This window comes from Schistocerca nitens, chromosome 3 (genome assembly GCF_023898315.1).
Source record: "Schistocerca nitens isolate TAMUIC-IGC-003100 chromosome 3, iqSchNite1.1, whole genome shotgun sequence".
In the NCBI taxonomy this organism is placed as follows: domain Eukaryota; kingdom Metazoa; phylum Arthropoda; class Insecta; order Orthoptera; family Acrididae; genus Schistocerca; species Schistocerca nitens.
In genome coordinates, this window is record NC_064616.1 from 463100614 (window position 1) to 463126747 (window position 26134).

Genomic DNA, 26134 nt, shown 5'->3' on the forward strand with positions numbered 1-26134 from the left:
GGAGGAGGGAGGGAGGGGTTACTGGGTTGGCAGATGGGGCAGACAGCATAGATGTGAGATGTATCATTCAGGGATACTGATGCACGAAGGGACTGCTTGAATGTCTAAATGATCAAAAGACAAGTATCAAATGTGGAGTCTTTCAATTTCAATAAGCCCATCCAAAGCCCCTCATCTGGGGCAAGCATCAGATCATATCTTTAATTACTGACAAGGTATATGACTGTTGACAGTTATTTGTGTGCTGAAAACGAGATTCCTAAGAGAGACTTCAGAGTGTTGCGATCCACTCCCGATATATTCTATCAGACAGTCACCTGAAGACCAGCCAAGTGAATTAAGATGAAGGAACATAAATACTAATCCAGTGAAGTTTCTACTGGAAGGAAGGGGAGTGTGCTTGGCAGCAGATGGGCAGAGGTACTTTTCAGAGCCGACATTGGAGATGTCCAAAGTCCCAGGGCAATGGCTCCAATTGGGCTCTAATTGAAGGGTTAGTATTAGCTGGCACAAGAATTGGCTCAGAGCATTGGCAGAGAAGCTATGCCCCTATCGATAGCCAGTGTGTTGAGGTATACTTCTGGATGTATTTCCAGGCATATGACTCAATGGAAGGAAATAGATCCCTACTGAGGAGGCCCATGGGTTGCTCTTGCCCATCATTTATCACTAGTGATATGACACTCATCAGTGGCCAAAGTCCTGGAAGGTGACACCTTGGAGGTACACATGTACATGATGATTTTCTGTCTGCAGGGTTACTGGTGCATCAGGCATACTGCTGGTATATGACAACAATGACTTGTGACCCATGGGATATACCATGCTGATGAAAGTTTTGTAGTCAGCTTAGACTTGTGGCACCATACACATTGGCATGTGGCACCCGGAAGTGACTGAAGCAATGAAAGGAAAACAGAGGCACTGGATGGCTCTCTCATCCAGGCAGGTCATTATTATTTAGATATTGTCCTCACAGGAATGACAAGCAGGATATTCACAAGAATTGCTTGAACAACTAATACATGGATGTCACTGCACTGTAATAATCATTGATCATTGAACTGAGTGCTTCTGTATGAATGCCATCAGTCCTAATAACCAACTGAATTCAGAGCTGGAAAACTGCAGTATTTATGGAGAAATGAGGGAGACAGTGACTTGAGCCTCTGCTGATATTGATTGAATATGGATTGCTTCTTTACTAGTGGTCAGTGATGCTCATTCCACTGTTTTTGTTTAACAATTTGTTACAGGCTATTAACTGTACTGTCAAGTCTGTGATAGGTGTTATTTCATCTGAGCTATAACTTGTTGCTCCACATAATAAGACCTAACAAATATATATATCTGTCACTCTTTCTCTTTCTCTCTCTCTCTCTCTCTCTCTCTCTCTCTCTCTCTCTCTCTCTCTCAGTGGATGTCAGTTGAATTTGTAGCTTGTGCCTGGCAATTGGTGCCAATGTAGCAACATGTGCTCATGTCCCTGACTGACTTACTAGTGTTGACTCTTTTCTTTCTACCACAAGCTATGTCATCACACATGGCTGGTGTCATCTGCAACTGTGATAGAGTGAACTTAGGAAAAATTTTAATTTCTTCCTGTCTTTTTACTTGGTGGCATGACACAGTTAATTTCTTCCTGTTTTCTTACTTGGTGGCATGACACAGTGCACAGCTCTGCACACAGCAAGCATATCTGCAGCAGACAGCTGCAATCATCAACCATTGTTTCAAAGAAAATGTCATCAAATGAATGAATATTTCACTTTGCAGTGGAGTGTGCAATGATATGAAATGTCCTGGCAGATTAAAACTGTGTACCAGAAAGAGACTCAAGGGACCATTGGGTAATTGCTATACCCAAGCATGGCTCATAACTCTTCCTCACAACTTTACTTCCTCCAATACTTCATCTCCTACCCTCCAAACTTCAAAGAAGTTCTCCTGAGAAACTTGCAGGACTAGCACTCCTGGAAGAAAGGATATTGCACAGATTTTAGACACACCCAGAACTAATTTTCACTGTGCAGTGGTGTGAGTGCTGATATTAAACTGCCTGGTAGGTTAAAACTGTTTGCTAGACTGAGACTTGAACTAGGGATCTTTGCATGTTGTGGACAAGTGCTCTACCCACTGAGCTACATAGGGACAACTCATGACCTGTCCTCAGACTTTTATTTCCATGAATACCTCCTCTCCCAGCCTCCAAATTTCACAGAAGCTCTGCATATGATAGAGAACCGCTTGCAGCTTATGAAATTCAGAATTTTATCCACAAATTGAAGATGGCTATGTCACAATTTACACTGACCAAAACTGATACTTTCCACTTTTCAGAAGACTGGAGACCAGTGTTCCCCTGCCAGTGGAGACATATACAATGGATGTGTGTCACATAAAAGAAGCAGAAAACATTATTGCCAATTACTTTTCGTGCATCTCTCTTTTGGAAAACAGCATGAATTCCAAAGAAGCCACCACTATTCAAACTGCAGATCTAAGAATACAACAGTTATTGGCAACTTTTCCACGGGACTCTTATTCATGTAAATTTCAGGCACAAAGTTGACATGATTGCGTGATCTCTCCTGACAGAAGCAAAGGCCCTATTTGTTGCCAAAACTCCACAAAACTACTTTTCATAGTGTTCACAGTCTGTCACACTCTGCAGGAAATATGACTAATTTACTGATTGACCATTTTGTACAGCCATTGATTAAAAAGATGTTCCTGGATGACCTCATTGATGTATTTGATGCTAGCAATGTAAAGTGGGATGACACATACACACTGACATCAGATACTTTCAAGGTTCACCCATGTTCACATCAATCTTGCTGGTCTCCTTCCTCCTTTGGATAGCTACAGGTACCTTTTCATGGCGGCACACAGTTGAAGTTGACCAGGAGAAGCTACATAGACATCACCAACATTTCTGCTGAGACATCAGCTAAGACATTCACTACCATCTGAATAGCATGATTGGTTTGCCTACTCCAGGTCACTACAGATCAGGGCTGGAAATCTGAATCAGTTTTATTTCAAGGATGGTCCAAGTAGTTCAGCTTCCTAAGCAATCATATGATTAGCTGCCATTCTGCTAACAACAGGAGATAGAAAGGTGGCATTTGGGCACAAGGAAAGCTCTTAAAGTGCCATTGCAAGGAATGGAGAAAGGCTCTTCTCTTGGTCCTTCTAGGACTTCACACAAAGTACAAGCTGGACATTGGAACATTGTTTGCAGAAATGGTGTCTTAGTAGCCATTATGGATTTTGGCACACTGTCTCATACCTGCCCCACTGTCATCTCCAACGGAACTGCCACAATCAGTGCAACAGCTCGAGGACCACATAGCCAAGATGTGAGGACCACCTGATTTGTTCCAGGGTGAACAAACTGTTTTCATCCATAAAGCTTTGATAACTGTACTCACATTATTTTCCACACATATCCCATCTTTTTACTGCTCCAACCATAATACTCTGGCTCTTTTCATCTATTGTGATAAAGAGATCACACCAAGGAGACCTTGCAACATGGCCAGCCCACAAAGGTTTCTGTTGGGTGAGTCAAGCCCACATGGGTCTTACCTTCATTCATGCTGAACAACATGCTGATGTCATAAGACACGCCACAACTGGGTACATTTGTACAGTCTCACCTGTGGTTAAACATGCTGATGTCATAAGATGCACCACAACTGGATACATTTGTGCAAACCTCACCTATCGTTACCACCACCACCAGTTCAACCAGGAGCCACACAGTAGCTACAGACAACAGCTATACCAACACTGTGGCCAGCTGTCACACAAGAACTGGCCAGCCAGTAAATTTTCAATTTTACTACATTCCAGGTGCTCTGCATTATATGAGGGGGGATCAGGTGGTAGTACGTGTTACCGTTCTTATAAATTTTTGTCTCGCTGTGTCAGGTTACCCAATGTTGTTAACAAAATGTGGATTTTGTCCAGTAAATAATGAAAAGTAATCCCATACACTTAAATGCTATGTATGTGATTGTATGTGGTGAACAAGCCTTACCTACATTAGGTTTTTGAAGCAATTTTATCAGACACATGTGATTTTAGTAGGATACAAAAGGTATACCAAAATGTTTGCTTATATACATAAATGAAAGTAAATAAATGTGTGAATTGCACAGATTTAACATTAGTTGATTTTATGGTACCTTCAGCACTAGTCTGTCCAAGATGAACACTGTAGTATGAGCCTATCTTACATAAACCACGTAAATATTGGTGCACAAAAAACGACATCTTTTACTTGGGATGGCTAAAAATTTGGTATGATGCATGGGTATCAGCACACATTTCTTCATGGATAGGAAAGGTGGGTGTGGGGGGGCAAGACTGTAAAAATGCTATTTTTTATATTAACGATGTAAAAATCAGCCACATAATGCTACAATTGACTAAACAAGAGGTTTATCAAAACTACAGAAATCACCTTAGAAGTTTATGAGTATTCTACAATAAATAAACATTCTGTACCATAGACTCTAGGGGAATTTTGTCACTGTAGGTGAGAGATAGTTCTGACTTCCAAAACATGTCTGTAATGCTGTGGATAAGTTCTAAAAGAGAAGCAACTATATCAACATGAATCACACGATGAATGGTGATAAAATACATACGAGTTGAAAGACTGATATAGAAAGTGATGAACAATTTCAAGTAATTTTATGTAGTTACACCAGAACCAACTTAACTATGAGTATATAAAATTTTTAGGTTACAGATTACAAAGAAATTTTCATGTGAGGAAAATCAATAGATACAGATTGAGAGTTTGCAGTCAATATCTGATTCAAGGAAAGAGTGTAGAGTTCAATAGACCAATATCACACACAGCACATCACAAAATCAGAATTGTCCTGCAGTGTTTTGAGGAACATGGTAATGAATTCAGATTGATGTCTACACAACTAGATTTGCCTGATAGGACATATCTGGGAGGGGGGGTCATCATATGACAACTTACCACCCACAAACTGTTAGCTAATAATTTATGGAAAATATGTGCCCTGTGTTTAGACATCTGGTGCCACATAACTCTGCAAAACTATCAAAAAATTTTCAAATCCATGCCAAGCAGAATCACTGCTGTATTTTAATTCCAAATATACACAAAAATATCATTGAGTAAGTGGTTATAATGATATGACTCATCAGTATATACTGGAGAGCTTATTGGCTGATTGTAGAAGTGTGCACAAATCCATTGTACTTCTGATAGAGGCCCTCACCCTGACACTTTGATAATAAATTTATTGGGATGCTATTCTGAATCTATCCTGCATTGCTAAGAAGTCTACAACAAATCTCACAAGAGTAGTAATTGTAGATTATCCACACCACAGTGCAAAGATTTGTCTCTTATATTGTTGCATGACACAAATTGATAACCACTGCTCTCATGATTGATACTGCTCTTGCCAGCAACCAGAAACACAGCTGATAAAAGCAGGCCAAGCAGAAGTCATGCTAACTGATTCATTTGCAAAACTAAATTATGACATTTGGTGATTTTAATTTCACATACTACGAAAATATGCAGTTTCATTGATGCACCATATTAAAAATCTCTCTAAGACTCATCATTTTTGGTTTATTTGTAGTGGGTGTAAAAGTTTTATTAAAGATGACGCCAGAGAATTTAACTGTATCCTTAATTCAAAGTTAACAGGGTTTTAGAAGGTTTGCTATTGTGAGAAAAGGAATTTTTGATGATGAAACTAGAAAGCTATTGATAAATATGAAATTGAAAACACTTCAGGCAGCACTGAAAAGAACATTGAAACACACTGTGTTACACATTCAAATTAAGCTGACAGAGCTAATGGATGCAGATCTGTGCAGCTGTGTTCACAGCCCTAGATTTTTTTTTCCATTCCTGGGATGTTAATGAATAAAAGTATTAAACAGTGTAGGAGTAAAGGAGGTAAATTCCTATCTGGTTGAAACATTGAATCATTGACACACACACAGAAAAAGAAAATGAAGACTTTGTGAGCTTGCAAACGAATATTTTAATGAGCATGACCACAGATACATTGTGCCAGATAAACATACAGTGCTAAGATGGTAGTTCTGTAGGGAAACTGGAATGAGTGGTTTTGTCTTTTGGAGTGTATAGAGGGAAAAAGAGGCAGAAACTGGAGAAGCAGCTGGGGATGGTAGCTGATAGCTCAGAGTGAGGTGACAGGTGTGCAGGATAGGTATGAGAGCTGGAGAGGCAGTAGGTGCAAGGGTCAGGAATGCAACAAATGGGCATCAGAGCCAGTAAGTTCATGCGACACTTGATGGCAATGATGTGGAGGAGTGGATTTGAAGGTAGATGACCAGAAAGAAGATGGAGGGACTTTTGGGTAGTGAGTGTGGCTGCAGAAGTTTTGTAGAGATTGATCCAGGATGGTTATGGGAGTGAAGGGTGTATGCAAGAATAGCTTCCATCTGCGTAGTACAGAAAAACTGGTGCTGGGGGAGGGCTCCAGATGGAATGGGTAGTGAAGCAGCGATTGAACTCAAGCATGTTGTTCTCAACAGTCTGTTCTGCCAGTGGATGTTAATTCTGCTCTTAGCTACAGTTTGGTGGTGCCATTCATTCTGGTGGACAGCTGGTTAGTGGTTATGCCCATATAAAATGCTGTGTTGAAATTGCAGCAGAGATGGTACACAACATAGCTGCTTTCATATGTGACCCTGCCTCTGATAGGGCAGGATAATCCTGTGACAGGACCGGAGTGGAATGTGCTAGGTGCATCAATTTGACTGGTCTAGCACCCGGGCCTTCCACAGGGATATGACACCTTTGTCCATAGTCTGGGAGTCGAAGTAGCATAACAATGAGTGAGGCTGTCATATCAGTTAGGTGGGTGGCAGAATACCACTTCAGGAGTGGTGGGAGGTGTCATGGATAATATGTTCCTCATTTTTGGGCATGGTGATAAGTAGTCAAAGGCCTGGTTCAGTTGCTGCAGTTCAGGACTGTATTGTGTGACCTGAGCAGTGCTCTCTTACAGCTGGTTCTTGGGGGAGCTGGTTCTTGGGAGATAGTGCCTCTCCACAAAGGGCTTGGTTAGACCTTCAGTATATTTGGGCAGCAGAATTCTCATCACTGCAAATATGCCATCTGTGGGTGGCCAGGCAAAATTTTAGTGATGTTTTTGGTGTGGAAGGGTAGATATATACCAAAATTTAGTTTGTGGCATTGACATGAACAGATGTATGAATGGACCAATCACAGATGTGGAGGTCAATGTCTAGGAAGGTGGCATTTTGGACTGGGGAGGAGTGGGTGAAGCAGATAGGAGAGAAGGTTTGGAGGCTATGGAGGAATGAATATAGGGAACTCCCAACATGAATTTCATTGTTAGTTCTATAAGTTTCTTAGGAGAACATCTGCAAAGTTTGGAAGGTATGGGATGAGGTAATAGTAGAAGTAAAGCAATGAAAGTGGGTCATGAGCTCAGTTGATGTAGCACTTGCCTGTGAAAGGAAAAGATCCCAAATTCGAGTCTCAGTCCAGCACACAATTTTAATTTGCCACAAAGTGTCATATCAATGCACGTTCCTCTGCAGGGTTGAAATTTCGTTTTGTAAACATAAGCAAGGCTGTAGCTGAATAATGTCTCTGCAATATCCTTTCTTCCAGTGGTGCTAGTCCTCTAAGTGTCACAGGAGGACTTCTGGGCAGTTTAGAAGGTATCAGATGAGGTGCTGGCAGGAGTAAAACTGTAAGGGTGGGATGTTGGTCATGCTTGGGTTACTAAGTTAGTAGGTCATGCTTGGGTTACTATGTTAGTAGAGCAGTTGCCAGCAAAACACAAAATTTCCAGGTTTGCGTCCCAGTCTGGTACACAGTTTTAATCTACCAAGAAGTGTCAAGATAGTGCATCTTGTCCCTGGTCCCGATCATGAAGATATCATCAGTGAATCTTCACTAGAGAAAGGATTTAGTTGTTTGGAAGGGTAGGAACATTTCCTCTAGAAGACCCATAAACAGATTGGTTTAGGAAGTGCCCATGGCTGCACTACAACTTTGTTTATATACCTTGTCCTCAAATGAGTGGGGATGTTACCTTGTTAGAAGTATAAGGAATGAGGCAGTGGGTTTCACATCAAAAGATGTTGTGTGAAGTATTGTTTTATAGCACAAAGACGATAGGCATGACAGATGTTGATGTATACAGAGTTCTGATGTTTGGGGAATCAGATAACAATTGGGTGGTAATGATCAAGAGTCTGTGAAGGAAGTGGTGTGTATCTTTAATATGAAAGGTTAGCTAATGAGCAATTGGTTGGAGGTGTTGGTCAGTAAGGGGAGAGAATCTTTCAGTGGGCACACAGTAACCAGATACAATAGGGGTTGAGGAGGAAGATGTTTTCAGTGAGAGGATCTGGGGTAGGCATGAGGATGTGAATAGGTACTGGAGGCTATGTTTTATTTCTGGGATGGGATAACTGTGGCAGAGCTTGTAGGTAGGGGAACCAGATAGTTGGCAGAAGTCTTCTTTGAGTTAATCAGTATAAATATTTAGAACAGTGCTAGAGGCTTTGTCTCTAGAAGGATTATTAAATCAGGGTCTGCCTTAAAGATGTGAATGGCTGTTCTTTCTTATCTTGGGAGGTTGTGTTCTTGGTAAGGACCTGGGGAAAGATGGTGAGCCCAAGTTTGCAGTATGGAATTTGTGGAAAGTTGCAATGGGTCCCTTCGCATGAATCCAAACCTCTGTCCTGTCATTCCCACCCAGTCAGTTGTTTCACATCATCATCATCATCATGTGTCACACAAACATGCTGGATATGGTGCGTGTGTGTTGCAATCCTATCCCACATTTCTGCAGTCTCTATCTCCTGCATACCTATCCTGCGGACCTGCAGTCTCCCTTTGAGTTGTGAGCTATCGTTCCTCATCACTCCTCCTGCTTCCCACCTCATTCGCCCTCTGCCCAGCCCACCCAAACTAACACCTCACCCATCACCACCTGCTGAACTGCTGAAGTTCTTGCATTGTGGGTTCAGCTGGCAGAATGTAGGAGCACAGGTGTGTGTGTGTGTGTGTGTGTGTGTGTGTGTGTGTGTGTGTTTGGTGAGCTGTCGCCTTTACTCCTAAATTATTTACATTCTGTTCCTTATCAAATCTAATAATTGTATAAATGATAATAAGGCAATGAGTCTCTTAGTAGGGTGACTCAGTGCCCCTCCCTATGGGTTTTATGCATCATATAACGCCTTCAAAAAATACATGTGAGATTTTCATATTCTCTAACTCACTATGCACAAACTATTAGGCCTACAGAAAAAATCAACAGTATCTTTTTGTAGGAAATTTAATGTACTTAAATCTTGTACTGTGATATGTTTTTGCTAGAGGCCATAGTTTTCAAATTATGCAAGAAAAACTTACAGAACTGGCCTTCAAATACTTTCTTCTTGTATAGCTTGAAAAATATGGCCTCCATGGTAAACATACACCTGTAGAAAATTTAACTACATCAAATTTCCTAGAAAAAGGTCCTGCTCATTTTTTTCTGTGGGACTAATAGTTTGCACCTAGGACTCAAGAGAATATGAAAATCTCATTCTTCATTTTTGAAGGTGTTGCCAGTAGCATAAATCACATAGGTAGAGGCAGCTGAATCATCCCATATGTACCTATTATGCAGATAATCTGAAGCAATACAAACCCTTTCAAAAGTTATTGGGAAAGCAACTTTCCATGCCAGCAGTTTGAATATGCTGTTTGGATGGCTATTTTCATGCTGTAGTGATCAGTCATTTACAATATCCAAGTTTTATTTTGTTTTTCACTTTGTTATTGTGTCCAAATTTTAAGAAGTTTTGAAACAATGACTATGTTTTTAGTGTTTGAGTGATAGTGTAGTTTTCTGTGTGTAAGTAGGTAATAGACAAACTGTGAAAAAGCATATGAGGTTATAGACTTCAAATTTACTAACAAAATATCTTCTTTTCTATTGTTTGTTGTTTTTCTCACATGATTCATCCCTATCAATTAAACCTAACTTGCGTGAAAAACATTGGAAAATAAATCAATAAATTGCAGTGAGTAAATTATGTTGTAATTGAGTACCTTCTCCTAGTGGGTGCCATATTCATGGGATATGCATCTGAGCTTCTGCTTGGACTTATAAGGTGTATGAGTGGAAACTTCTCAGTTTAATTTCACCTCTGACAGAGTGTGTGCTAATTTTTATGAAATATGCTATTTATCCATTCTTCATCAGTTGGGAAACTATGCTTTCACTAAATATCTTTAGATATACACTGATAAGCCAAAACATTATGACCATTGCCCACCATGATGTTGGATGACACCGGGTGGTATTGTGAGAACATGAAGTGGTAATAAAAGTATGTAAGCAGAGCAGACATGGACGATGCATCATCCTAGTGAATTTTTGGGCTGCTAATGAGGAAAACCATAGAGATAAGTGACTTTACAAAGGGCATATTATTATTACACGGAGCCTGTGATGAGTACCTTGAAAATGCTGAAACTATTCGAATGTTCATGTGCTACTGTCATGAACATCTATGGAAAAAGGTAGAAGGACAGAGAAACTACCACTAGGCACTAAATAGTTGGAAATCCATGACTCTTCACACATCACAATTCTGCTGTACAAACAAGTGTTTCAGAGAACACTGTACATCATACATTATTGTACATGGACCCCTGCAGCAGACCACCTGTAGATGTTCACATGTTGACTCAATGCCATCATCAGTTATGATTGCAGTGGGGATGGGACCATTGGGATTTGGCCATTGGTTGATGGTAATGTGTCAGCTGTTTAGGTGAATCACATTTTTGCTACACTACGTCTCCACAAATGCCGTCATTGAGGTGAACGGTGGCTTGAAACATGCAGTGCATCATGGTTGCAGCATGATGAGACCAGTATTATGCTATGGATGACATTCTCCTGTGTTTGCATGGAAGCTGTGGTAGTAATCAAAGACATGCTGATAGCTGTGAACCACCTACATATTTTCATTCCTGATGTCTTTGCTGATTGCTGTGTCATTTTTCTGCAATATAATTGCCCATTTCTCAGAGCCTGAAACATGCTACATTGGTTTGACGAGCATTATAATGAACTTAAGCTGATGGCTCCATGACCAAATTTGCCTGTTGTAAATCCTTTGGAACCCATCTGATTCACAAGCTGGTGCCATCACCATGTAAACATATCAGTGGACCATTATTTACATGAATTATGTGACCTGTGTATAGACATCTAATGTCATATGCCTCCACAAACCTACCAACAAACTATAAGGTCCCTGATTTCCAGAATCAGTGAAGTATTTCATTCTAAGACAGTCAAAGAAGCTATTAGGCAGGTGGTCACAACGTTTTGACGTAACAGTGAACCAAGTAATGTGCATAAATGTTGTGTATTTGAAAATTGATGATCCATGAGTGATTTTTATGTAAGTACCTTGGCTGAAGTCCTTTACTGAAGCTACATTACTGAAAAAATCATGTAAATGAATATTTTTGTTCATTCTGAAGTTTCTCTTCAAGGAAATCTCATATTTTGTGTGTGCAGTGTTAAATAGATGGTAGAGAGTAAAACCAATCAAATTTTGATTAACCACATGTCTCTGGCTGTCATCACTGCATTGATATCACTTTTGGGGAAAATTATAATAAATAATTAAAAAATAGTATACATTCACTTCAGAAACAGTACTGCTAATTCAGAATGCAACACAGTACCTCTCACATATTTCAAAATATTATCCTCTGTATGTAATACGAGTAAATATCATTTCTCTATCCTACCCTGTTTATCCACTTTAATACTTTCCTTTACAATTATATTTAGTGAAGTGAAGTTTCATACAGATCATTCAAAACTTGCTCACACAGAGATAGAGTTCCTCACATTTATTAATGAATATTTACTGTATTGACACTATCTTGCTGTGATCGACAGTTGCTCACAATGACACTAACCTCCTTATTTTTTCATGTCTAGTTATTAATGTTTAATAGCCATATTAATGGTATCTATCTGAATATATGTAGTTTTTCTTCTACGTCCTTTGTTTAAGGTGGGACACTCAAGGTGACTTCAGCACAACACATCCACTGCCAGCAGTAAAAGTCAAACTCTATACAGAAAACCCAGGAATGTTGGCACTAGAAGATAAAGAACTTGGAAAAGTCATTTTGCGGCCTACACCTCTTTCTTCCAAGGTGATTTCATCAATCCAGGTCCTTACTATTGTAGTACCGTAACATACTTTTTGATATTGTATCACTGAGGACTGGCCTCATTGTAATAACTGAGGCACTGGTGGAGGTTGTTGTCTACTTATTTTGACCTCTTTTCACTTCTTTCTATTCAGAGAAATTTTTTGATGTGAAATAATACAAAATTTGAGCAGCTTTTCCTTGTATAAATGCACTATAACTTTCTAAATGAGCGTTTTTATTTAATCATATTAATCCTCCATTTCATATTAAGATCTTTCAGCAAAAATTTTTTTGTTCATTTTCCCATAGAAAACACAGACATTTATTATCTGCTTCAAAAAATAAAATCCCTGTCAATCATTTCCAAAGCACAGATACAAACTGTTACGTCTATGAATTAGTTTCTTAAACAAAGTATTCATCATAGAACATGACTGTCTGCTAATTGGCCATTGAAACATGTCTAAGTAGGGGATATTTTATATATAAAAATGATGTTATGATATCCACATTATACTGTCAATCAGAAAGATACAACAGCTTTTGAAGTAAAATAAAATCTAATATCCAAGTGAAGTACTCAAGTTTTAATAATATTTACAACAAAGTTTGAGGGTTTATACCCTCATCTTCAAGTTAATACAGAGTACATCTACAGTTTGATGATGTGCACATGTATACCTTCATAGGGAACATTTGATTATCTGCCTTAAATTTTGTTTTCAAATTACTGCAGCAAGCCACACAAAACAAGCAGTAGTCACAAATACAGCTTTATATGGCTAAAAGGCATGAAGACAGGTATCTCAAAACTAGTTAGGAGATTAGTTATTTTGCTTGAAATTTCTACAGATTCATTTGACAAATTTTGACATAGTATGAATGATTTCACATGGAAAGTGGCTGAAAACACAATGGTATGTCTTGAAGTCAGCAGATACATACAATTTTGTTATCCTGAACATTTGTATATTATACGAAGGCATACACACATACTGAGGTATGAAGTTCATTTTGGTCACATATAACCTGCCTGGGATTACATTTTTGACAAAAATTTGCGTGAATGAGCACAGTTTTGATAGATAACCTTATTGTAGATAAAGTTTTCAGACCCAGTTGGAGAATTAGAACAGAAAAACACAGTAATTTTAACTTTCTCTACTCACAATTTCCTGCCTTACAAATAGTGCATGTTTCACACATGATCCCTGCATTTCATAAAATAAGGTTTACCATTGAAACTAGTGATGTCTTAAATTGTTTATATAAGATTTTAGTGTTACTTATAACACTCCATGTGTTTCCCCATGCATTTACACTGAAGATGCAAATAAACTGGTTCACCTGCCTAGAATCGTGTAGGACACCCTCAAGCATGCTGAAGTGCCACAATGCTATGTGGCATGGCCTCGACTAATGTCTGAAGTTGTGCTGGAGGAAACTGAGACCTTGAATCCTGCAGGGCTCTCCATAAATCTGTAAGAGTACGAGAGGGTGGAGATCTCTTTGTCTGGGGAGTTTGGTGACCAGCAAAACTCAGAAGAGTGTTCCTGCAGCAACTCTGTAGCCATTCTGCACGTGTCAGGTGTCACATTGTTGTGCTAGAATTGCCCAAATCCATCAAAATGCACAATGGACATGAATAGATGCAGATGATCAGCCAGGATGCTTATGTATGTGTCACCTGTCCATGGATTGGTAAAGTTGTCACCATACCCACACATGCTCAGTACAACTTCGAATGAGACTTGTCCGACCAGGCAATATGTTTCCAGTCCGATGTCAGTGTTGATGGTCCCTGGTGTCATGCAGTCATCAAGGGTATACGAGTGAGCCTTCATCTCCAAAATGCCATATTGACAATGTTTCATTGAACAGTTCATATGCTGACAGTTGTTGATGTCCCAGTGTTGAAATCTGCAGCAATCTGCGGAAGGGTTGCACTTCTGTCATGCTGAATGGACCTCTTCAGTCATTGTTGGTCCCATTCTTACAGGATCTTTTTCTGGCTTCAGAGATGTTGGAAATCTGATGTTTACTAGATTCCTGAAATTCATGGTACACTCATGAAATGCTCACGTGGGAAAAATCCCCACTTCATCGCTACCTCAGTGATGCTGTGTCCCATCACTCTTGCACAGACTATAACGCCATGTTCAAACTTACGTAAATGTTGATAACCTGCCATTGTAACAGCAGTAATTGATCTTAAAACTGTGCCAGAAACTTGTTATCTTATATAGGCATTGCTGACTGCAGTGCCATATTGTGCAAGTTTACATATCTCTGTATTTGAATACACATGCCTATACCAGTTTCTTTGGTGCTTCAGTGTAGTTAGGGCTTCTAACCTGATAAGGCTCTGAATTAAGTTCATTCACATAAAGTTCACAAAACATCTGGCACTTCTGTGTATTTAGGGCTTCTAACCTGATAAAGGCCCTGAACTAAGTTCATCCACATAAAATTCACAAAACATCTGCTTTGTAAGTACTTGTAGTTGGTAGAGCACTTGGCCGCAAAAGGCAAAGGTCCTGAGTTCGAGTCTCGATCCAGCACACAGTTTAAATCTGCCAGGAAGTTTCATATTAGCACACACTCCACTGCAGAGTGATAATCCCATTCTGGAAACATCCCCCAGGCTGTGGCTAAGCCATGTCTCCACAATATCCTTCCTTATAGGAGTGCTAGTTCTGCAAGGTTCGCAGGACAGCTTCTGTGAAGTTTGGAAGGTAGGAGACAAGGTACTGACAGAAGTAAGGCCATGAGGATGGGGTGTGAGTTGTGCTTTGGTACCTCAGTTGGTAGAGCACTTGCCCGCAAAAGACAAATTTCCGGAGTTTCAGACTCGGTCTGGCACACAGTTTTAATCTGCCAGGAAGTTTCTTGCTTGTAGTTGTTCTCCAAGTTCATAAATGCTATATTTTAATATTGTTACAATGTCTTTGTTTTTAAGTTATGAAATCTAATTTTCCATATGACTATCTGTTTCTTAACATTAGTATTACTAATGGTTATTGGTTGTGCATTGTATGAGAGTGGGCCAGCCATATTGGCTCAAGACATTCTGCATTGAGAGTTGAATGAGTATGGATGTATGTTTTCATGATGGGCACCTTGGTTACAGCTTTAAGTGGTAGAAATTTTTGGGGCAACACATTCACAGACTTGCAAAAGTTTGCACAGATGTTTTGAGAACTTAGAAAAGTTGTGACACTTACTTTTTGGAGTCTAATTCTAAGCAACACGCCAATTAGGGTACCTTTGTGCTACTTTTTTCCATTTTTTGAAAATACTGGGTACAAAATTTACTCATCACAACAAACATTGTAACATTTTACAGTTATAGTTACCAAATGCTTGGGAAAGTGTAGATGTATTCTAATTATGCCTTTATAGAGCAAAATTTTACTTTTCATAGTGGTACAAAGTTACAGTGCTGTTCATATTAACTTTAGACTAATCTTAAAACAATATAGTACTTTTCATAAATCTAATGATCTGGATAAATTTAAATCACACAAAAAGGAATAAGAACTAAAGGCAGATTAGATTACTTTAGGTTAGATTCAGTTTTCATTCTATAGACCCAAAAATGAGATGATTCTTGTGGGTGCGGAACATGTCAGAAAGTGTAACATAAAACAGTGTTAATTCAGTATAGCACTTTTACTTTAAAATATCAATAATTTCTGTTAAACTCTCATTGTTCAACTTAAATCACTATTGTCAGAAGCTGTCTTTGCAGCCAGTGCAATCAAAGAGTAAACACAGGTTCAATTGATATATGAACTACGAATCACACAGTTATTAAAACTGTTGCTTTTAGTACAAAATAATGCAAGTAGAAGGAACACCAGCCATTTAAAACAAAAATGTTAAATGGTAACTCATTTCAATGACTAGTAAGAAGTTGCCCTGATTGACTGCATGCATTTGGACCTGCAACTGTTTCTATAGCTTACCTGATTAACATTAAATTAAATAGAAACATTTGGATTTTGTCTTGGTAAAATTGTTTGACAGATACAAGATCTGTAGTACTGAATACTAACATGGTGTGCCACACTTAGGACTTTCAAAATTGCAAGGGACTTTGTATCTGTCATTGTGTTGCTCTAATGACCTTAAAGGATTAATAAAAAATTTTGATTCTAAATGTTAACTGGTTAGTGTCTGGAACATTTTTATTTGACACACAATCCCACTTGCAATTAACAATTATGTAGAAATTAACGGAAAAATTCAGAGAGGGCTGCAAATAATTGTGTGTATTTAATTACCGGATGAACATGTTTTTGGCATCATTTGTAATATGCATGTAATATTGAAGTTAAAAACATTATGTGAATTATGGTCTATATGCTACACACATTATTTACTCTTTACTGTGTGGGTTATTGTGAACATGAGTGTTCTCAGTTTTCAGATAAGCAACTCTTTTGCTTCAGTGTTTGATCTAAGTCCCATTATTCCTGCAGTACCATATATCTCTTTGTAGGAAATGGACAATTCCTGAAACATTAAATGATTTTGTAAAGCAATGTAATATGTCCTTCCAAAAACACTTGCAGTTGCACAATAGTCATTGAGTCTAGAAGTTTTCTGTAATAAATCTTCTAGATTCTATGAGACAATGAAGATTTTATGCTTCTGATGAACACCATATACTGTAGGAGCCACATATTCTAATTATGTCCCACTCAACCCTGTGACTGTTGTGGAAGACCTTGCTACACCTTGTCTTGTATTCAAATCATTATTGCTTCACCTATCTACCTGTGAAGATTACTTGTGTCCAATGTGATGCTAGATGCTAAATGACCCAAGCACCCTGCCTTGCCCTGTGTTGAATATATCTGGAGTGTATGCATCACTGATTTGTATCATTTGTGTTTTGTCAAGGCATACAATAACAAAATATAGTCACTGTGAAGGGTATTTAGACCATTAATTTCTTTAATGGAAGCTTCTCTATAAATCTGTTACTGTAATAAAAAACTACGGAGATGATGAAATGTTTTTCTCACTAAGAATTATACATTAATCAAAACAGTTAAAGATCATTTTTTTTGTTATGAGAGCACTATGTTGTTTCTGCCTACATTTCAAAATGAATAAATATATTTGTGCTTCTGTTGATGACTTTTGGATCACTTGTCATAGGTTCCTGTTGAATGAAGGATACATTATGCTGTTAGATGTGAGGCATATGGATGATCCGTGTCGTGCCTTACTTTAGGGTATTTTTTTTAGTTCAACCCATACTGTTAAGTGTTAGTGAATTAGATATACAGATTATTTGTGAGATGTCTCTGTCACATCAGCATTCACTGTTACACACAGTAATAACTTTTTATTTGATTCTTGTTCAATGAGACCTGTTTAATACTTTCCTTGTATGATTTTTTCTTTGTACTGTAATGGACTGAGCACTTTATCACAGGAGCACTACAGATTAATTATCTGTAGCACATACATAAAGACTGTGACACTGCTATAGCATTCCTTGTGCTGTTTAGTGGCTAATCCCAGGATTCCTTAAGTCTCAGACAATTTCTTGTGTACCAAATCCAAACAAAGTTGTGCATCTGAGTTACACAAATGGACAGTAAAACCATATCGTAAGTCACTAATGCACACCTTTGCAGTGGCGCTTTACTCTGGGGTAAGGCAACTTTAATCCTGGTTATGGATGAAACTGTCACTGCCAGTATTTGGCTGGCATGGTGAAGAGAGTTGGTGGTATAAAGTTCCTGATTACCATTCTTTGTGCCAATATCCTGTATTAAATTCCAAAACTCTTCACAGTGCCTCATGAAGTGAGACCATGTGACACTTTTGTTGGTGATTTATCCATCAGATGGGGATGTTAAGTTTGGTGGGCCCCTTCATGCTTTTCTACAGGAATAAAAAAATGTTCAGAATTGTGAATACTTGTGTTGATATACAAACAATTTCTCAATGGAATTAGATGCTTATTTTTGACTTTGGTTTAATTATGACACGAAATGATGTATTCTCCTTTTTTCATTATTTTTATTTCATAACTAGGCATCTATTATAGTTCATGAAACATCTAGATTGTGAGTTCCTCAGTTAAGTAATTTATCTGGGGGGAAAAATTGAAAATCAGAAACTACATGTCTAAATATTGTTCACATGCATTACATCTATTTTCCATCTTATCATGGGCTCAAAACAAAGATTGATGAAAGTGAATGCCCATTTATATGATGTCTTATTTTACTCTTTTTCCAAACTTTCCTGACAATATTCATAATATTGACTGAACATTCCCCTTGAGTATTGAGTACTGAAGTGAAGGATTCTAAACAGTAGCACAAAATGTGTAGAAGAGGGTTTTGTAAAAACTGGACAGTTAAAAAGTACATCTCAGATCCAAAGATCCTGTGTAGAAATAAAATTTATAAAGTAGGTATTCACTTATTGTAGGAATTTGCTGTGATGCGTAAATAAAATTAATTTATTTTACCTACAGCAAATATCATCAGGTTTTGTATTAAAAATAACATGAAAGATGAACATTGTGTCCTAGACTCTTGCCTTGTGAAGTCAAGCCATAATATACACTGGTGTGCAAAAGTTAACAATGGAACTAACTTTCATATGTTGTGTCACTGCCAAGCAATATAATCAATGAAACTTGGACCATACATAAAATGAACTGCTACTGTATAGTACAGAAGGTAACTGACAGAAATACACAATGAGACTGACAGAAACAACACTATTATTCAAAGACAATAATTATACTGCTGTCATTGTGATTAATAATGTTCCACTAAACATTAAAAAAGGTTGAACATTGTACTAAATAGGGTATGTGATCAGCATGGATGGTAGTGCTGCAGCATTCTGGTCCCAAGACTATTAAGGAGTGTCTTGTCATAGGGTATTTCACTCCTTCACCTGATCAGGTGACAACTGGTGGATGGTCATTGGTGCATGTCGACATGCTGCAGTACATCTCCCAAATGCATCTCACATGTGCTTGATGGAAAGGTGCACATGGTGAGGGATTATAGTGTCATAATAATAATGACCAGCAAGTGTACTATGCTGAAGGATTTATACAGGTCAGTATGCCAATGCAACATTATGCCTTCCACACCATATTACATGGACAACCAAAACAGTGATGTTCATGCTGTTATACATGCACTCATATGGCAAGAGGTGGGAACATGTAATGCATCTGGGAACATTGTTGAACATAATTGCTTTGGTGGTTCAGGTATTGTAATGTGGGGAGAAATAATGTTGGATGTATAACACACATATTTTCAGAACTGAATTTGAAGCAGAAATGCATGGGTATCACCATCTACATATTCATCAAACATTGAGCTGACTTTATTGTTGCAACAATGGAGTATGGTCAAGGATGATCTGGTGACACAAATTCATAAAGTACATGCTTGCTGTAAATGTATTTATTCAGAAAATGAACAACTGACAAAAAGAAATCTATATGTAAATTCTGTCAACTGGCAATTGCTGTAAGTGGTGGTTGCAAAATACTTACAGTCAGACACTGTCCTAGAAGCTGTACACTCCTCAATGATGAGTTTGTTCACCAATCATGTGGTCATGGGAGAACAGCAGATATGTTTGGAACAAATTGGACTTTCTGTGCAATTATGGGATGCCATATACTTCACAGATGTGATGATGTAAAATTAAAAATGAAGAGAGGGCACTAGAAAGATTTCTGGACACATCGGTGTGGAGCTTACATTAAGCTCATACCATGTGGTCTGCAGCTCACAGATATGGAATACAAAAAATTATGTCTGGACTGTAAGGAGGCTTAGCTTCCACTGATTTGTGTTTCATGCACTTCATAGCGCTGTCAGTGCTAGTGGGATTGTGGCAGGCTTGTCAGTGGTGATTGGGTGGTGGCATGTGATGTCAGCATGCAGGGCCAGCCAAGCATACAGAGGCCTTGTCTTCGTACAGCTGGCTAGTGACAGCAGTAGTAGGCACTGCTGGCTGTGAGGTGTCTGTAGTACTGTGTGGCTGTTATTAGCATGCAAAGACATTATACTAGAATTAAAAAAGTACATTTAATGCATGATGATGAAATTAAGTGTTCACAAATTGCTCTGTTTACTGTTCACTGACACTCAGTCACAGAAACACCATACAGCAGGAATGTTTGTATATTAACACTTATATGTTCATCATACAGTGAGCCGACTATAGTATCACACCCATGTGCTGTGTTCTAATATGTATGCTATGATGACTATGTGGTGATGGGAATTCATAAAGTTCCTGCTTCCTATATATGTATTTATTCAGCTCAAATGAGTAAAAGAACTACTGACAAAAGGAAATATGCTTGTATCGTCTGTCAACTGGCAATAACAGTAAAAATGGTGTTCGCACAATACTTCCACCCAACACTGTCTTAGAGTGCATAAAATTCTCAGTGATGAGTGTGTTGACAAATTGCATGGCAACAGGATAACAATGGACATGAGTTCATTATGAATTGAAGCTTATTTGTGATTGTGAGGTACTGTATACTTCACAGATGTGATGAAATGAAACCAAAAATGAGTAGGGGCATCATATAAGTTTTCGTATGTATCAGTGGGGAGTTCACATTAAGCTTGTACCATATGGTCCACAGCTCACAGAAACTGAATGCAGATAAATGTGTCTGCTATATGGATGCTCAGCTCACGCTGCTTTGTGTCCCTTGCTCCTGTGTATAACCCACCATTGCCACAGTTTTGACCTACTTGTGAATCTGCTCATTGTCAGATGTCAGGTGCCACATACTTTGTACTGGATGTAATGGTAGCCCTGCTGTTCAGGCATTTCTGCAGTACAGCTCCCACAAATTAATCCCTGACTTCATGTATATGGATGACAATGCACAAGTGCATCAAACAAGGCAGGTGAAGAAGCCTCTGAATGGGAGAATATTTGGCAAATGGACTGTCCTGTCTGTTCTCCTAACTTAAATCCCACCAAGAACTCATGGAAAGGTTTGGGGAGGTATATTGTGGCATGTCCACATGCACCAATGAGCAATTGTCAACTACCCTGATGGAGGAATGGAATGTCCTATCACAAGAACTCATTGCCAATCTTTTGGCCAGCATGGGAGCATGTTGCAGACCATACAATGCTGTCTGTTCTCATCACACACATGTTCAAGAACCATTCCTCACCATCTGTACCCGGGTTGGGGATTTTCTCTGCCCGGGGACTGGCTGTTTGTGTTGTATTCATCATTTCATCATTGTCATCATCATCATCATCATCATCATCATCATCATTTGTGAGAGTGACTAGATTAGATTGTGAAAAGAAAATTGATGGTGTAAATATTGGGGCACTAATGACCATGCAGTTGAGTGCCCCACAAACCACACATAATCATCATCGTCTGTACTGTCCCTTGGACCAACATAAATCACGGTGACTTGCAGTGTAATTATTATCTTTGATTAAAAGTGTCATTTCTTTACATCACATTGTGCATTTCTTTAATGTACCTTGTGTACTATGATGCAGCAGCTCTTTATGTGTATGGTCCAAGTTTCATTTGTCTAAGTTAAATAGCAGTAGCACATCATAAAAAACTTACCTTTGTGCGTAAGTTTTGCACAGTAGTGTAAATGCATAAATGGGTGAAAATTACTTTATCAATAAACTGTGTTACTAAACCATGTTCCTTTTTTGTGAATTTCAGAATTTCTTTCACAGTTTTTGGATTCTGAAGAACCAGTAATTATGCTGTATAATCAATAGAGTACTGTGTTAAACCTGCTGAACTATGTGATAAAGGTCTCACCTTCATATCTAGCATTTGTAATGTATCATTGTTTCTGCAAGTACAGTTATGAGTCATTTGCTTAGTAAAACTGAAGTCTACTATAATTGTGTAGAGCAGGATACCAACATGAACATTAGTCAAATGACAATACTGAACACTATCCAGAAAGATAAAAAGAAGTCAGTTACATCAATAGGAAACCCCATCAGCTAATGCTAAAAAGTATTCTAACTAGGCAACCTAAACTTTGAGTGGCTGCAGGTGAAAAAATATGAAAATAGTGCTGTGCTTATTAAACTATCCAGAGTACACAGCTACATGTGCAGAAATGTATTTATATGTATTTACTGCAGTGATTATCCAGTTTCATAGTGTGAGTAATCACATCAAAATTACTGCATGAATGGCAAGCTGGCATGGATTAAAATGTCCACAGAGACTGGAATAAAACAATGCACTGCATTTAAGATGCTCATTGCAGTCAAGGGACTGAAATACATGCAGTCAATGCAAGGATAATCAGTGTGAGCACTCAGTTGGACTTGTTGTTATCTGTATGTTATCTTGTTCCTTCACTTTACTGTTTATTTTTCACCATTCAGTCATATGCCCATCTCCCTATCCTCTCTTCTCTTCCCAAACCTCATCAGCCCATCCCCCCCCCCCTCTCTCTCTCTCTCTCTCTCTCTCTCTCTCTCTCCCTACTGCCCCCCCCCCCCCCCCACTCTCTCTCTGTCACATGCGTGCGCCCACGCGCGCCCGCGCGCGCACACACACACACACACACACACACACACACACACACCAAAAACATGTAGGTGAGTCATTTAAAGTAAATGTGTCATGATCTTGACATTCTACAAAAAATGGTAAGGAACATATTTGATGAATGATGGAGGCCATTAGCTATATTGGATGGTATTAGTACTGGTGGAACAGTTTTTGGTTATGTTAAAAAATATGATACCATATTTTTTACTGCCTATTCTTGTTTTACAAGAAGAAATGAGTATCTTTGTTTGTAAATTGCTCTTGAGACAAAAAATGAATTCCATTGTATGTTAATATTTTCTGTGTATATTTTAAAAGAACTCATGGTTACAAGGCTTGGAACAATTGTTCAAAAAGGAATTACTTCTGTGTATATGTATATTTGATATGATGGTTTGGAACATCATTTCATTTATTGATCATTTTTTCAATGGACTACTGCCACTACAATAGTTTTTCCTCTCCAGTGTCTTTGTAAACATTTGTAATGCATTTTTCATATTTGTTCGAATTTTTGGTACACTTCCTATTTTAAGAGGCTACAGAAAAAGAACTTTCTTGATTTACTAGACCAGTTTAATGTATCAACTCGTTTGGTCCAATTACCTAAAAAATTTAAATTTCATCCTTGTCTTGCATTTCATCAGTGATGTTCAGGACAGCCAACATGCTGGAACCAATTAATTTTAAATTTATTAAGGCTAAGACATTTTTGTAGCAATTGTAATTAGACTTCCAGAATGTTCCCACACATTTTTCCATCCAAAATATCATCAAAATATTATAGTTATACAGGCATGCTACTCATTGTTCCATACTAGATGTTCACTGGTCAAGGACACTATTGCATCATTTCATGGAATGAATGTAAGTTTCAAGGCTCTAATAGGGCACCTTGGATCTCTTGACCTCATCATAATCTGTACGGATTGGTTTATCTGAGAATCGTGCATGGTGAAACTAAATCTGCATTTATTTATGTTTGGATATAAGCCCTTCAGAACAAGACGAAACAATTATAAGACTCAACACTATAATTTCCCTGATGCACTGAAATATAATACGAGTGAAATTTTATGATGAAACAATACCCTGAAAAGACTAGTATCTGATATTCCAGAATCACAGAGAACATATCTGTATTTCCTGTTAACGATAAAACAGACAGTAGCTAGCACTGCAGTCTTATGATGTTGGTGCCTTTATGATTCTTCTATGGGTCGTTTCATTCAGTTGTATAATTCCACTGATGTTAAATTCTTTCACAGTGTTGTGAAACAAAACATGAGATGTGTTCTTGTGAAAAGACATCAGCGTAAAATCTGAAAGTGTTTGTGATGTGTTTTCTCAATTTTAGATTAAAAGTATTTAAATAGTATTTTCTTCAGTTGAATTCTCCAATTCAATAACACTGATACCTGTCAAAAATAATTCACATAAAAATGGGAGATGGGGGCTAATTAAAGTCTGTTGCATGACTGTGTCATATGGCATGAGCAAAGATAAACACAGAACAACACTCTTAACTTCAGGAAATTTACAACAGGAAGTTCTGTAATAAATGTCTACTTATGACATGAACTGATACAATTCTTGAATGTTCAGTGGAGTAGAAATAATTTAAGAAGTAGAAATAACAATGCACATAGCTGTTGAAGTGTCAACCACATAACATACATACAAATGACACTGAAAATGTTGCTAAGCTCTTAGATGGTTTACATTTCATAGCTCAGAAGAGGAACATTGCACAAAAGCTTAGTAATGAACAAGATAGCACAGTGGCTAGCTCATGGACTTGCTTTCAGGAAAACAGCAGCTCAAATCCCCATTTTTGCCCTCCAGATTTAGGTTTTCCTAAATTGTTTCAGGAAAATGGTTCCTTAGGAAAGTGTTTGGCTATGGGCAGCAACTTAGAGGAAAGCTGTAATTATGTCTTACAAAGCTGCTACTATGTTCTCATATTTATATGGTGGCAGGTAAAAATCAATATTTTATGACAGTCTTTCCAGAAGAAAGAATTTGCTAACATCTAATATAAATATAAATGTTAGGAAGTAGTTTCTGAAGGTATGTGTCTGGAGTAAAGTCTTGTATGGAAGTGAAAGACAAGAAGAGAATTGAGACTTTCAAATTTGGTGCTCTAGAAGACTACTGATGATTAGATGGTAACTCTTGAGGAGGTACTAAATAAAATTATGTACATCTACATGGATACTCTGCAAATCAAATTTAAGTGCCCAGCAAAGTGTTCAATTAACCACCTTCACAATCCTCTATTATTCCAATCTCATATAGTGTGAGGAAAAAATGAACACTTATATCTTTCTGTGCGACCTCTGGTTTTCCTTATTTTATTATGGTGATCATTTCTCCCTATGTAGGGCAGCATCAAAAAAATATTTTCGCATTTGGAGGAGAAAGTTGGCATTTCAAATTTTGTGAGAAGATTGTGCTGCAATGAAAAATGCCTCTGTTTGAATGAGGTCCACCCCAAATCCTGTATCATTTCAGTGACACTCTCTCTCCTATTTCATGATAACACAAAATGTGCTGCCCTTCTTTGAACTTTTTTCATGTACTTTGTCAGTCCTATCTGGTAAGAATCCCACACCATGCAGCAGTATTCTAAAAGAGAAGGGACAAGCATTGCATAGGCAGTGTCTTTAGTAGATCTGTTACATTTTCTAAGTTTCCTGCAAATAAAATGCAATTGCTGTTAGTCTTCCCTACAACATTTTTGAGGAGTTGTTTACAGTTCACGTTGTTCATAATTTTAATTCCTAGGTATTTAGTTGAATTTGTGGCTTTAGATTTGACTGATTTATTGTGTGACCTAAGTTTAATGGATTCCTTTTAGCACTCATGTGGATGACTTCACACTTCTAGGGTCAATTGCCAATTTTTGCACCATACAGATATCTTTTCTAAATTGTTTTGCAATTTGTTTTGATCTTCTGATCACTTTATTAGTTGATAAATGACAGTATCATCTGCAAACACCCTAAGACAGCTGCTCAGATTCTCTCCCAAATTGCTGATATGGAAAAGGAACAGCAAAGGACCTATAACACTATCTTGGGGAATGCCAGAAACCACATCTGTTTTACTCAATGACTTTCCATCAGTTACTATGAACTGTGACCTTTCTGACAGGAAGTCACAAATCCAGTCACATAACTGAGACAATATTCCATAAGCATGCAATTTCACTACAAGCCCCTTGTGTGGCACAGTGTCAAAAGCCTTCCAGAAATCCAGAATTCCAAATCAATTTGAAACCC

At 38.1% G+C, this 26134-nt stretch overlaps 1 protein-coding gene across 1 annotated transcript in view; it reads left to right on the forward strand.

Moving 5' to 3' along the window:
• The window catches only part of LOC126248390 (calcium-dependent secretion activator-like), a 1500396-nt gene that overhangs the window by 854840 nt on the left and 619422 nt on the right, over positions 1-26134 (forward strand). Inside the window, exon 12 of the mRNA XM_049949341.1 lies at positions 12115-12259. Within this exon, the coding sequence (XP_049805298.1) occupies positions 12115-12259 (145 nt within the window). The remainder of the gene's footprint in view (positions 1-12114; positions 12260-26134) is intronic.